This window comes from Beta vulgaris, chromosome 7 (genome assembly GCF_026745355.1).
Source record: "Beta vulgaris subsp. vulgaris cultivar EL10 chromosome 7, EL10.2, whole genome shotgun sequence".
Classification (NCBI taxonomy): domain Eukaryota; kingdom Viridiplantae; phylum Streptophyta; class Magnoliopsida; order Caryophyllales; family Amaranthaceae; genus Beta; species Beta vulgaris.
Genome location: NC_079208.1, coordinates 1358615 through 1371705, shown reverse-complemented (window position 1 = coordinate 1371705; position 13091 = coordinate 1358615). Strand labels below are relative to the sequence as shown.

The window sequence follows — 13091 nt, the reverse complement described above, 5'->3', positions numbered from 1 at the left end:
TGTTACAAAATTGATTCGAACAGACATTTATAACTATTTTTAATTTTTTGATATGTTTTTCTTAAATCAATAATGTTTCATCGGCTTTTTTTAATTCTTTATTCATCATTATTCCAATATAATATTAAGAGAAGTAAATATAAAGCAGAAGAAAGCTTGTACTCAAATAAAGTAGAATAATATGTGTATCAGGTTCAGTTGTTAAAATATTAATAAAGTAGAAGAGTTTGATTTATACAATAGAGATTACCGATAATAATCACCTTTTAGGTTTTTAAATATTATCGATATAATTATTAATTGACATTCAAGTTCTTTTTTTATTCTGATAGATTGTGCCAATTAAGTATATTGTTTGTAACAAAACGGTTTTTCACTCATAATTTCTTTGAGTTTTTTAACCTTACTTACTATTGTCTGTGAAAATTAGAATATTTTACACCTTAAAAATATTTTACCGTATACATTTTTTTTCAATTTTTAAAATGTTATATTTATATAATTTATTTAATTAGAAATTCTATATTTTCTAGTATTTAAATTTGCGCGTTTGAACTAGTATTTTTTTTAATTTTATTGTTCTAGCATACTTGGACCATTTTAAGAAAAATCGTGGAGCTTATACCTTTTCTAATGTTATCCCAAAAAAATTAGAATTTTTGAAGTATGAAAGGTGACTTTTAAGCATCTTGTAACCTCTTTTGCATTTCCAACCTTAATTACCCTTATTGCCCATTTTGAAATCTCATCATTTAAGTTTAAAACCCTTTTAATCCTCACTTTGAGGTTGTAAACCGTTCATATTTTCTGTCTAACCCCCCCCCCCCACTTAATGCTCCTTTGAGTGAGTAAGAGAGCTACATTGTTTTTTTTCCTTGTTCTTCCAGGCTTAAGTTCTTCTCCACCCACCATTGTTACCCATTCTACAATCACTAAAACCTCCATCTTTGCTTATTAATTTCCTTGTTTTGAGTACGTTGTTTTCTGCACGTAGGAGATAATCGCTTGCCGCAAGAAGAGAACTAGACACGGTTGCTTCACACCTAGTTGGCCCAGGTAACTACCGATGAATTTGTGTATAGGGTTTATATTAGTTCTAGTACTTAAGTTGGTTTAGTATTATCTTAGGAATTTGGGTGGGATTATCTATATGTTGAGTTATACTATTATTGTAACTTGTAAACTTGAATTTTTGGGTTGTTATGCTTATATAGAGCTATGATGTATAGCGCACACCACATGTGAGTGTTCTACATTGATTAAATAAGAGAGATGGGTTCACTTTATAATGCAAAGGGGTTACTCCCCTTATTGCCATATGGTTTTAAGGTGGAACCTCCTTTGTGTTGTGAAGTGGATTCTCTCTCCTTGTGATGGGTGCGGCCCAGGCACATATTTAACATGGTATCAGAGCCAGGCCCACAGAGCGAGAGTCCGTTAATTTACTCTGGGCCAATTAAAAAAGGGACCTCACATGTGAGGGGGAGTGTTGAAACTATGATGTATAGCACCCACCACATGTGAGTGTCCCACATTGATTAAATAAGAGAGATGAGTTCACTTTATAATGCAAAGGGGTTACTCCCTTTTATAATGAAGTTAGGAAAAAGAAAGGGACTTTCCAACCTTACAACAGCACATATAATTCTCGTTTAAGAACTATTGACACATCAAGGACAATCACTATCCACCTTGATATCTATGAATCTACCAGGTTCAATTGCCAGTTGAACCACCCAAAGGTTATAGATTCATCAATCCATTAAGGTCAAACAAGTTAAGCCACCACAAAGGTAATGGATTGTCTTGTCACTATACCATCAAGCTCAATATTCAAACCACCAAGGTAATGTTGGATCCTCACACATCCATTAAGTTTGAACTAGCCGAGCCACCAAACTAATTATGATTATGTGACCCCACGTGAGCATGACAAGTCCCAACATGGACCTCAAAAGCACCCATCAGGTTCTCTCAGTTATCAGCATGCTCTTGTCCATATGTGGCTCCATTGCCTTCACATGACAATGTACACAAGTACTTGAAATATCACAAAGACATCACGAGTGTGAACACCAAATACAAAGGATAGTGGTATATATCAACTTATAATCCAAATTGAACGCGAAGGTTTAGTGTTCGGGCTTATTTTTCTTTGTGGTTTATTGTTTGGCCTTATTTTTCTTAACTCATATATAAATACCTTCTTGGTCGTTTTTCTCTGAGAGTTAATTATTGATTAACCAAAAATATAGAGCCAACTTTTCCTTCTAAGTTTTGAGCAGTTGTTGAGAAATTCCAACCCTAGAGTTCGGGGTGTAGAATTCTAGGGTGTTGTGTGAACCTTGGGGGGCGTTCGTCATTGGAAGCCTACACCGGTATGGTGTCGAAATCGCTTCTAAGGCAGTGGCCTCCATACCACGGTGTAACAATTCTTAATACAAGATCACATCAACTTCAGTTGACAGATATCTACAAGTAAGTTTACTTATTATATTATTTGTCAATATTGTTTACTTGTTCGTTTTTCATGAATATTTCAATCATACTTATTATTTCTTACAGTTGTCTAGCATTTGTTGCTCTTACTTGCTAGCCTTTTTTTTTTTTCCTTCTTACTATAGATGTGCGTGAATTTAGACGGTGTTGATGGTTTATGGTTGCATATTACAGTTTGCTTATTTTAATGGGCTTGTTATTGGTATTTAGTTCAAATGTTATTTTATGTGGTCTTGTTGTTGGCTTATTATTATTATTATTATTATTATTATTATTATTATTATTATTATTATTATTATTATTATTATTATTATTATTATTATTATTATTATTATTATTATTATTATTATTATTATTATTATTATTATTATTACTATTATTATTAGTATTATTATTATTATTATTGTTGTTGTTATTTCTAGCTTTTCATGCAACAGGTTACTTGATGTTGTTGTTGTGTATTTCAACAAGTAAAATTCTTATGAGATGTATTATCATATTTATCTAAGTTGTAATTTAGATTTATATACATGCCTACTTGTTGTATATAGCATAGCTGTTGAACTATTGGTGAAGGTTATGATAATATAAGTATATATATATATATATATATATAGCAAGATCACATGAGAATGCTCCTTACATGAGAAATAATGAGAATGAATCTCAACCACACGATTGGGTTAGAATTACAACATTTGTTTATTAGAGGTATACCCCCTAAAAGATTTTGAGCCCAAAAAAATAAAAATTTTTTTGAATTTTTTCCTAATATTCTTTTTTGGAGTTATATCACTTTTTCATTAGAGTTATAAAACGTAAAATTTATTCTCATTTCTCATGTAAATATGCATTCTCATATGAACTCATACACACACACACACACACCACACACACACCACACACACAACACACACACACACACACACACACACACACACACACACCACACACACACACACACACACACACACACACACACACACACACACACACACACACACACACACACACACACACACACACACACACACACACACAACACACACACACACACACACACACACACACACACACACACACACACATAATGAAAAACATTTTGCACTATTCACAATATGTACTTTGACTAAGATTTGAACTTCATACATAATGAAAAACATAGTCAAGTGGAATCTTGTTAGATTCGTCTCTTTAAATACTTTCGTAATATCAACTTTTTATAATTTTTACATATATATATATATATATATATATATATATATATATATATATATATATAATGTTGTTTATTTAAGTTATAGTTTAGTTTTATAATTTGTTTAATTGTTTTATGTTGGCATGTAGGTTGGTTTATTTTTTAAGGTTATGGTATACAAGATATTGTTAGTACTATAACTATGCATTTATTTACTTAATATTGGGTTTATGAGGTTGTTTTGTCTTTTTTTGGATATCTTGGATTAGTATAATTGGGTTTTATTTTTATTCAGTCTAATGTAACCTTGATTAGAATGACATTTTCGTTAAGTGATATTTTCGCTATCATTATTTCTTTAATAAAATGTTCTATCTTGTTTATATTATATTCATAAAAGGATGGAGTGTTACATTGTCAATTTCACTTTTTGATTAGAGTTTTTCTCACATATGTAAGAAGATGTTATCATATTCCTTAATTTAATATTTAACTAGAATTTTTTGCACACGATGCGTGCTTGAATTTTTTTTTAAATAAAAACTCGATTTTCTTCGGCATAAGAGTCAAAATTTGAACATTAGACATATGAAGTATAATTGTTTTTAGTTGCAAAATTTGATTGGTTTAGTTTTTGTCACTTAAGTCTCTCACCATTCTTTTTGTTTTTTTTTTTTTTTACTTTTCAAAGTTAAATTCTATGAACAAAATAGAAGTTTTATTGAATTTAGTTATGATTTCTAATATTATAATTTTTTTAGTTGATTTTTGAATTACGTACAGTACTTCATAAATTGTAAAGAATGTGGACACTTTGATTTCAAGTCAATTTTTTCATAGGTTGTAGTTTGTACGTGAATTTTTAAGTTTTTGTAAAGTTTCCTCATTTTAGTGATTTGCATAACGTAAATTATGCAATTTTATGATTTTAATTGATTTATGAGTGATTGTTATAATTATATTTCTGGTATTTTTATTTGAAGCCCCCTTTGATTTGTTAGTGAATTTGTAATTTAGAATGGGATAGTCTCTTCATTCGGAGACACCATAGTTCCCCTTCCCTTATATAATAGAGATATGTTGTATTTTAATTCTTGAATATTTTACATAAACCTTTTTACATTGATAACTAATCGCTATTATATAATAGAAAAAGATAGGTCCAAATATATGTAAAAGTTTCATTATATATAGGAAACACTATAAAAAAGTAAATAATTTTTTTCTTTGTCTAACTTCTAAATTCTTATTTCACTACAAATACACCTCTAGTTTTTATCATGACCCACCATTAATTGTGAATGGTTCTTGAGAATAGTGATTTGTAAGTAAATTTTTGTAAATGTTTTTGTGTGTATTGGCATTCTAGGTTATTACTTTTAGTTTGTATGTTAATTTTAAATTTTAATAAATTTTGCTGATTATTTGAGTGATTTGCGTGATTTTTATAACGTGATTTTCTCAATTGTATGAGTGATGTATAAAGTTTCTTCTTTTAAGTGATTTGTGAGTGAATGTTGTAATTTAATTTTCGATAGTTTTCTTTGAGTGTCGATTTTGATTTTGACATTCCTTTTGTAATTTAGAAAGGGAAGGGGGGCAAAATAGGTATTTCAAAAGAGAACACCATTGCTCCCCCTTCCCTTATATAATAGAGATTAAATTTTCAAACTCAATTTCATTGTTAACTTGTTCAATATATACGACAAGTAGGACGAAGAAAAGATTATTTAATATATATGGTAATTTAAATTCATTAAGGGTATTATTAGACTTTTTGTAAGGGGATATCATCTTCCTCCTACCTTCACTTATTCTTCCTCCATTTAGAAATAGTTGAATCGTTTCATGTTTGTAAATGTCAGTTATATAATAGAGGTATAATAGAGGTTAGTTTGTGGATATAGTTATATAATGTTTTGTTAGTAATTTTTTGTAATTTTGGACTATTGATAATGTTGCTAGGCAAACCAAATAAATACAAGAAAGTGAAAGCCTATGTCGGTTACGTTCTGAAGTTGTGTAAATTAAAGTGACTTACATTATTAAGAATCAAGACAATATTATCATGTCTATTTTCAACGAATTAAATGACTTAATAAGCATTAGACAATTTGAGTTGATCCCATTTAATTCTACTCGGCTTTTCCTCGTAGTATTGGTGAAATTTTTTATTGTGACTAGAAATTAAAGTTCTACGAAATTTGAGGATCTCTTATAATAATATACCAGTTATGTTATACGTAGTCTAGAAATTAAAGTAGGGATGACAACCCAGTCCGAATCCGACATTAGTCCATTCTGATTCGAAGGAAAAGATCCGAGTCGATTCTGACAAAAAAGTAATCCGACGCCGACTCTGTTTAAAAAATCTGACTCCGAGTCGGATCTCATAAAATAATCCGATATCCGAATCCGACTCCGACTTCAATCAATCCTTTTGTCTTATTTATGATTAGAACAAATTGTAATAATTAAATTATTGCATTATAGAAAACTATTATTATAAAAAATTTGGCAGAAAAATAAGTCGAAACGGGTTCGGAGTCGGATGTCCAGATTTTAACTCGGATCGGATTCGGAGTCGGATGTTCGGATTTTGAGTCGGGTCAGATTCGGATTTTCAGAGTCGGATGTCGGACTCGGACTCAGATTTAAAATCCGACTCCTTGTAGGGTCGGAGTCGAATTATGGATAATCCTGTCCAAGTCTGACCCGTTCTCATTCCTACTAGAAAGTAAATATAAATAATAAACAAGTTTTTCCTTAAAAATAGTATTAACTTATATAATCATATTTATCAAAAACTTGATTTGTGCATTTGTACTTTCATTTTTATCTATTCAAAATAAAACAAAACTAACCATCATATAGTAGTATATTTGCAGGGCAATCAAATTATCTACGACCAAAAATCCGTTATATAATGCCTCAAGAGCTTGAACAATGCCTAACGAGTCGCCGTTCCTACCCTCAGGCCTTACAATTGTTCTGCTACAATTTGTGGAGTATTTGGAAGGAACACAACTCAATTATCTTTGAGGAAAATGTGCTTAATTTAAATCGAATTTATTGCAGAGCCTGGCATTTGTAGTTGAAATGGACTACGCGAACTACGATGGATTTTTCCTTTACTATCTCTTCACTTTCTCCTTGCAGGTCCCCTACTTCCTTCGCAGTTAGCTGGCAGCCTCCACCTCCCAATTACTTCAAGCTTAACTTTAATGGTTCAGTCATTGACTCTTCAGTCGCTGCCGGTGTTGCCATTCGCAACTCCGCTGATGGTCTTCTTGTGGCCGCTCAAGTTTATCAATTTGGCCAAACCTCAGCTCTTCTCATTGCTGAAGCCCGGGGATTAAGAAATGGATTGATACTTGCCATTCAGCATTACGTACATTCAAGATCTATATATTGAAGGAGATAATCAAGTAGTTATAAGAGTGTTGCAAGGGCATTACAATTACCCCTGGACTATCCAAACCCTAATTGATGACATTCGAAATTTGCTTCGACAGTTTAGATTCTACACCATCAAGCATATTTTTCGGGAAGCTAATCGGGTAGCAGATTTTCTATCAAAAAAAGGTCACAATAGTTCTGCTGCTTCGGTAGACGTGTATGTTTCTATGGAACCTTTGTCAAATAAATTAGTTCTTCTGGATTCGTTAGGAATCTCCCTTGAGAGAAGGGTATCCTAACTTTTTTTTTTACCAAAAAAAAAATTGAAAGGCAAAATAGATCATTTTCCTTAATTCGCTAGCAAACGTGCGGGAGAATAACATTTTCCTAAGGCAAACAGTCGCTCGATTTGCATGTTCAGATGATTAAGGAACAGGCTTATGGAAAACATTTTCTTTAGGTAAATAGTAAAGTAGGTGTCCGATTTGTATGTTAGAACTTAGAAGGAACAGGCTTATGAAAAACGTCCTCTTCAGGTAATACTTGTTCCATTTGTATGTTAGAGGGAACATGCTTTATGGAAAATTCGACACGTAAAAGCTGGTTTCCCACCCATTTTTGTTTGGTGCATTATGGTCTTATTTTCTGGTGTTAGTCAGGAATTTCTTCCACCGATAGTAGGATAATCTCACTCGAGGAATTGAAGTCAACTTAATAGATACTTAGATAGACCTTTCCCAACTTTGATTATTCTATTCGTAAGAATCAGGGATCGAACTCCTACTTATTTATTTAAAAGATGAGAGCACTTACCATTCAGACCAACCAACTTTGATTACATTATGGTCTCATGGAACCGAAGAATCAAGATAAGCCTTGATCCAGCGAAGCCCACTGAATCAGTGATGCTCATCACTTCAAAAATTGTGTGGACAGGGACCTACGTGGAGATATGCTATCTTGCGTGGACCTTCACCTAAAATGTATAATGTACTTTTCATGTTGGGCTCGACCGCCAAAACAGAAGTCTTCATCTCTCTTTTGCCAAAAGCTTGCGTATCATTCGGCCTTTCTATTTAGGGTTTCATCTGATCCGATAACACGACCCTAACCTAATTCGAAATAAGTGAGTTTAGATTGAAGCTTTCAACCGGATAATTAAAAGGATCGATCTGAATTCAACCTGAAACTTAACTGGGTTAGGTTTAGGTTTGAAATCTCAATATGAAAATAACACGCCTAACTCATTTAACTAATTGCTTCAGCTAACGTTTTTAACTTTACTTGTATGTGGCTTGGTTTTGGCTCTCGTTTAGTGTTTTTAAAGTAAAACTAACATTTTGGTCTGGGCGTTGTCTCGGGTACTTACAATAATCAAATATAGTATTTTACATATATAAATTTCATAATTGATTTTATTAAATTTTTGTAATATATTGCCTAGTGCGAAATTGAAAAATGAACATTGTTGCATGATGAGTTGTTCAAAAAAAATTCGAAGGAGTTGAAAATAAAAATATCGAGTTCAACGGAATTAGGGTAAAAGAATGTTATTACTTGATACAAGTCTTAGAGATCAAAAAGTTTTTCTATGTCTTTATAGTTACATATAATTATAAGATTTTATTATATTTTACTTTAAAAAATTAAGCAATAAAATTATAGTGGATTAGTGGTTAAACACTTACATTTTGTTTCAAAGGTCTTGTGTTCTAATATATACATATTGTTAATTTTTTTTTAAATAAAATTATGAACATATGTAATAGAAGATTAAAAAGAGTTCCACACGACACCATTTTTTTTGGTGTGAACTTCTTGTAACATATATATTTGTACAGATATTGGAGCTGTTGGCACAAGCTCAATCAAATGTTAGATTCAGACTGAGCAAACGAAATCTCTCTCTTAAAATCAGACTGAGTTTTCTTTAACTAGGGTTAATTTTCTTTAGAATGCCTCAGTGTTCATTACTTCCTAGGCCAAGGTAAATACTTCTGCCTCCAATTTTCAACCATTTTTTAGTCTTGCACTTTTCACTTTAAGCCGCTGTAAATTTATATTTTTTTGTCAATTTCGAATTCTGACTAATGGCGTTAATAAATTACTACCTCCCATTGTCATTAAAATAACTTATTTTTTAGTTTGACATTATTTACATATTTCACTTTGATTATCATCTGTAATTTATAGCTAAAGAAAAATGTAGACACTGTAGAATCTTGTTAGATTCATCACAATATAAAGTTTTAAATATCAACTTTTCTTTAATGATTTTTACTTGTGCATAATCAGAGATATCAATGGTCAAAACTTTGAGTTAGCAAGCATAAAATTCAAATTATGTAGATTAAAATGAAACAGAGGTAGTATGAGGTTTGTGTTCCAGATTTAGAAGTGCTTTCTTTAGCAACAGGGACGAAAAGTGTTTACTACACAAAATCCCTTTCTCTTACTCGACTTCCACGGTACGTCATTCGACCATCCCACGACAACAACGCACTAGTCAAGACTACGGGTACTTATTGATTGAACCGATTCAAACTGTGGCATGCTCGTCTTGTGTTCGTTTAAGTTTATCCGAACTTGACCTAAGCTTGAAGCTTAACGAACTGAGCTTTGACCGAATTTCAACGAGCCAAGCTCGAACTGTTCACGAACAGGCTTGACTCTTTATCATCCCATAGATTTTACATGTTTTCTTTGTTTTTCCTTTTTTAATATTTGGGATCTATAAGTTTTCTTTTAAACAATAAAACTATTAACTTATTATTTTGTGATATGGTTAATATATTAATTGTATATATATATATATATATATATATATATATATATATATATATATATATATATATATATATATATATATATATATATATATTATTTTTCTATATAAAATTTATAATTGAGCTAGCCTGTTCACTAGTTTTCAGATCGATCTTTGCCTAGCTCGACTCGACTTGTTAGAGTCTTGAGGCGAGTCCGAATCGTCTAAGCCGAGCCACCATGAGTCACGCTTTGACCAAGCTGATCCCGAATTGTTCGTGAACAGGCCAAACTCATTAGCACCCCTAGCCAAGACTAGGCAACTAGCTAGTATCCGACATTACTAGCCCTCTACGCCATCTTTTGCTCTCCACTGTAAGTATATAATTGACTTCTTTCACTATTTGCCAATATGGCTCTTTGCAATTTTTTTTTGTCCTTAGTTGTATAAATTGATTTAAAATATTGAATTAATACTTCAGAGTGAATTACTAATGATATTGTTCTATACTTGGATTAATGGACTGGATATTTTTTTTTGATTTGTGTAACCGTATAAAATGAATTGATTTTATAATGCATGCATTTAACCCTTTAATTAATTTGTTTGGAATAATTTTTTTTGGTTGAATTCGAAGCCAGATCGGTGGTATCCTAAATCCGCCACTGACGTTTGATGAGAAAAGTTTAATGGAACCATCAGTTTTGTAAGCGGATCCTGAATTTTGACCCAACTATCTCAAATAGAGGTGATAATAGGCTCGGTTGTTAGCGAACAGTTAGGGCTCGGCTCGGTCAAAGTTCGACTTGTGGTAGCTCGACTCGTAGTTGGGCTTGGCTCGAGACCTTAAGGAGCCAAGCTCGACTTGAAAAGCTTGTGAACATGCTCGATTATTATTTTATATAAAAAAAATAAAAAAAATTAAAGCCTTTAAAAAGTTATTATATGCTAAAACACTCTAAAAAGTTATTATATCTATCCTTTTTATACAATTTTTTACATTGAACAACTCATATTTTTTCTTTTTTTTTTATCCTTTTAAATCTAGTTTGTCGATTTTTTAAGTATATTTGTAAGTAGTTCATTTGGTTAGCATGTAAGAATAAAATATGTTTATTCGTGATACTTTTTGAACTTAGTGTGTAATTCTACGAGGACCGACAACAATTTTTTAGATATCGAATATGAAATTTCTATTTGATTTAATGTTGTTTGGTTTATTCTTAATTAGTCAAGCTCGAGTCTGAGCCAAGTTCCCGAGCCGAGCTCGAGCCTTAAGAGAAGCTCAAGTCAAGCCTCACGAGCCGAGCTCGAGCCTTAAGAGAAGCTCAAGTCAAGCCTCACGAGCCGAGCCCAATCCAATCCAGGCTCAACTCATTTGATAAGCACCCCTAATCCCAAACTTTCTGAGAAATTTAGGGTTGATGGTTAATTGTGTGCCTCTATATTATTCATCAATAAGTAGAACCTAAGGTAACATAAGATAAGAACAATCTTCCTAAAAGATATAGGACCATAATCATAGATTATTCACTAAATAATATCTTAACATAAGTATATTATTCTCTTAATAATATCAATATGGAAAATATATCATACATATATTTTCCGATACTAATTATATCTCATATCTCTAACACCCTCCCGCAATCGTAACGACATTAACACGAACGTTGCGATTGGAAATTCTTATCTTTGTTGAAGTCAAGATGCACAAATCTGGTGATGTCGCCTTCAAACAAATTTCTCTTTTTTTTTTTAATGATGAGAACGTTCATCTTTTTCGAACCCATAAATCATCAATCATCAGTCAAACAAGAATGTCATTCTTTTCGAACCTGCAATATAACATTACAACAAGAACGTCTCTTTTTCTCGAACTCGTCGTATTTTGATTCTTCGTGAGCAAAAACCGTGCTCCAATCAAATATTGGTTTTTCAGAGCAAACCACACTCAAATCAATTAAAAACCTTGTCTCATGGCACAAGGAGAACCAATATGTCTTGTCTCACAGTATAAGGAGAACCAATATGCCTTGTCTCATGGTACAAGGAGAACCAATAAACCCTATCTCACGACTTAGGGAAAGCCGAAACATGTCTCACAATCTGTTTGAAACAGATATGAAATTGAGACGAACAAAGTAACAATTTTGATGGAGTGAACATCATCAAGAAACGAACTTTCAAATTTTGTGATGGAATGAACATCATCACATAAATAAACTTTTCAAATTTTTGTGATGGAATGAACATCATTACATAAATTAAAATTTAAAATTTTGTGATGGAATAAACATCATCACATAATCAAACATTCAAAGGATTTTCTTTTGATGAAAGGAAAAAAAACAAAGTGGCCAAGAGATTAATTCAAACAGAAGAACGCAGCGGAATATCTGGTCAGTGGGGGTAATAAACCAGACATCCACCCCACCGATAGGAGAGAATTTTTTTTTTTGAGAAACCCAATATCATGACAAATTTAGGGTAAATGGTTAATTGTGTGCCTTTATGTTATTCATCAATAGGTAGAACCTAAGGTAACATAAGATAAGAACAATCTTCCTAAAAGATATAGGACCATAATCATAGATTATTCACTAAATAATATCTTAACATAAGTATATTATTCTCTTAATAATATCAATATGAAAAATATATCATACATATATTTTCCAATACTAATTATATCTCATATCTCTAACACTTTCCCATATGAACCTCAAATATTCAGCTTAGGAAGATGTGAGGTTAAAATTTGAGGGTCTATCTTCTTATAGATTTTTCAAAAAAATTTGAACGAAAAGACTGACAAGTGGCTATGAAAAAGGAAAAAAGATCACAAAGTCACAGTTATCGTTATTGCAGGATGTTTCTCTGATTCTCTCATTGTTATCATGATTTATGTCGTGAAACATGACCGCAAATTCTTTAGCATTATCAGATCTCAAACGTTTTACATTATTTATGTCTTTAATTTCAATTATTGAGTTAACTTTTTCTAGGAAATCGAGATCATATCTCAACATTTTTGTGACTTTTTTTTACTGTGCGGGACTGAGCACTGAGCTAAAGAGCCACTCACAAATCACAATACCGTCGCGCGCGTTCCTCCCTCTGTGTTGCAGTTTGTACCCATGAAAAAAACCACTCGCGATTCTAATTTACTTTTACTTTTACTTTTACTGTTTAGGTCAAACTTAGGCAACTTAGCTATATAAAAAT

General features: G+C 31.9%; 1 protein-coding gene across 1 annotated transcript; it reads left to right on the top strand.

Moving 5' to 3' along the window:
* The first annotated feature begins 2056 nt into the window (after positions 1-2056).
* LOC125499607 (uncharacterized) lies at positions 2057-7701 on the top strand. The gene is made up of 2 exons (XM_048648623.1): positions 2057-2478; positions 6857-7701. The coding sequence occupies exons 1-2, from the start codon at positions 2381-2383 to the stop codon at positions 7110-7112; spliced, it is 354 nt and encodes a 117-aa protein (XP_048504580.1). The 5' UTR covers positions 2057-2380; the 3' UTR covers positions 7113-7701.
* The last annotated feature ends 5390 nt before the right edge of the window (positions 7702-13091 follow it).

Excerpts from the sequence above, each read along its gene's own strand:
- LOC125499607 (XM_048648623.1), top strand. The coding sequence starts at position 2,381 with ATGGTGTCGAAATCGCTTCTAAGGCAGTGGCCTCCATACCACGGTGTA. Across the intron at positions 2,479-6,856 it reads CAGTTGACAGATATCTACAA|GTCCCCTACTTCCTTCGCAG; the intron begins GTAAGTTTACTT and ends TTCTCCTTGCAG.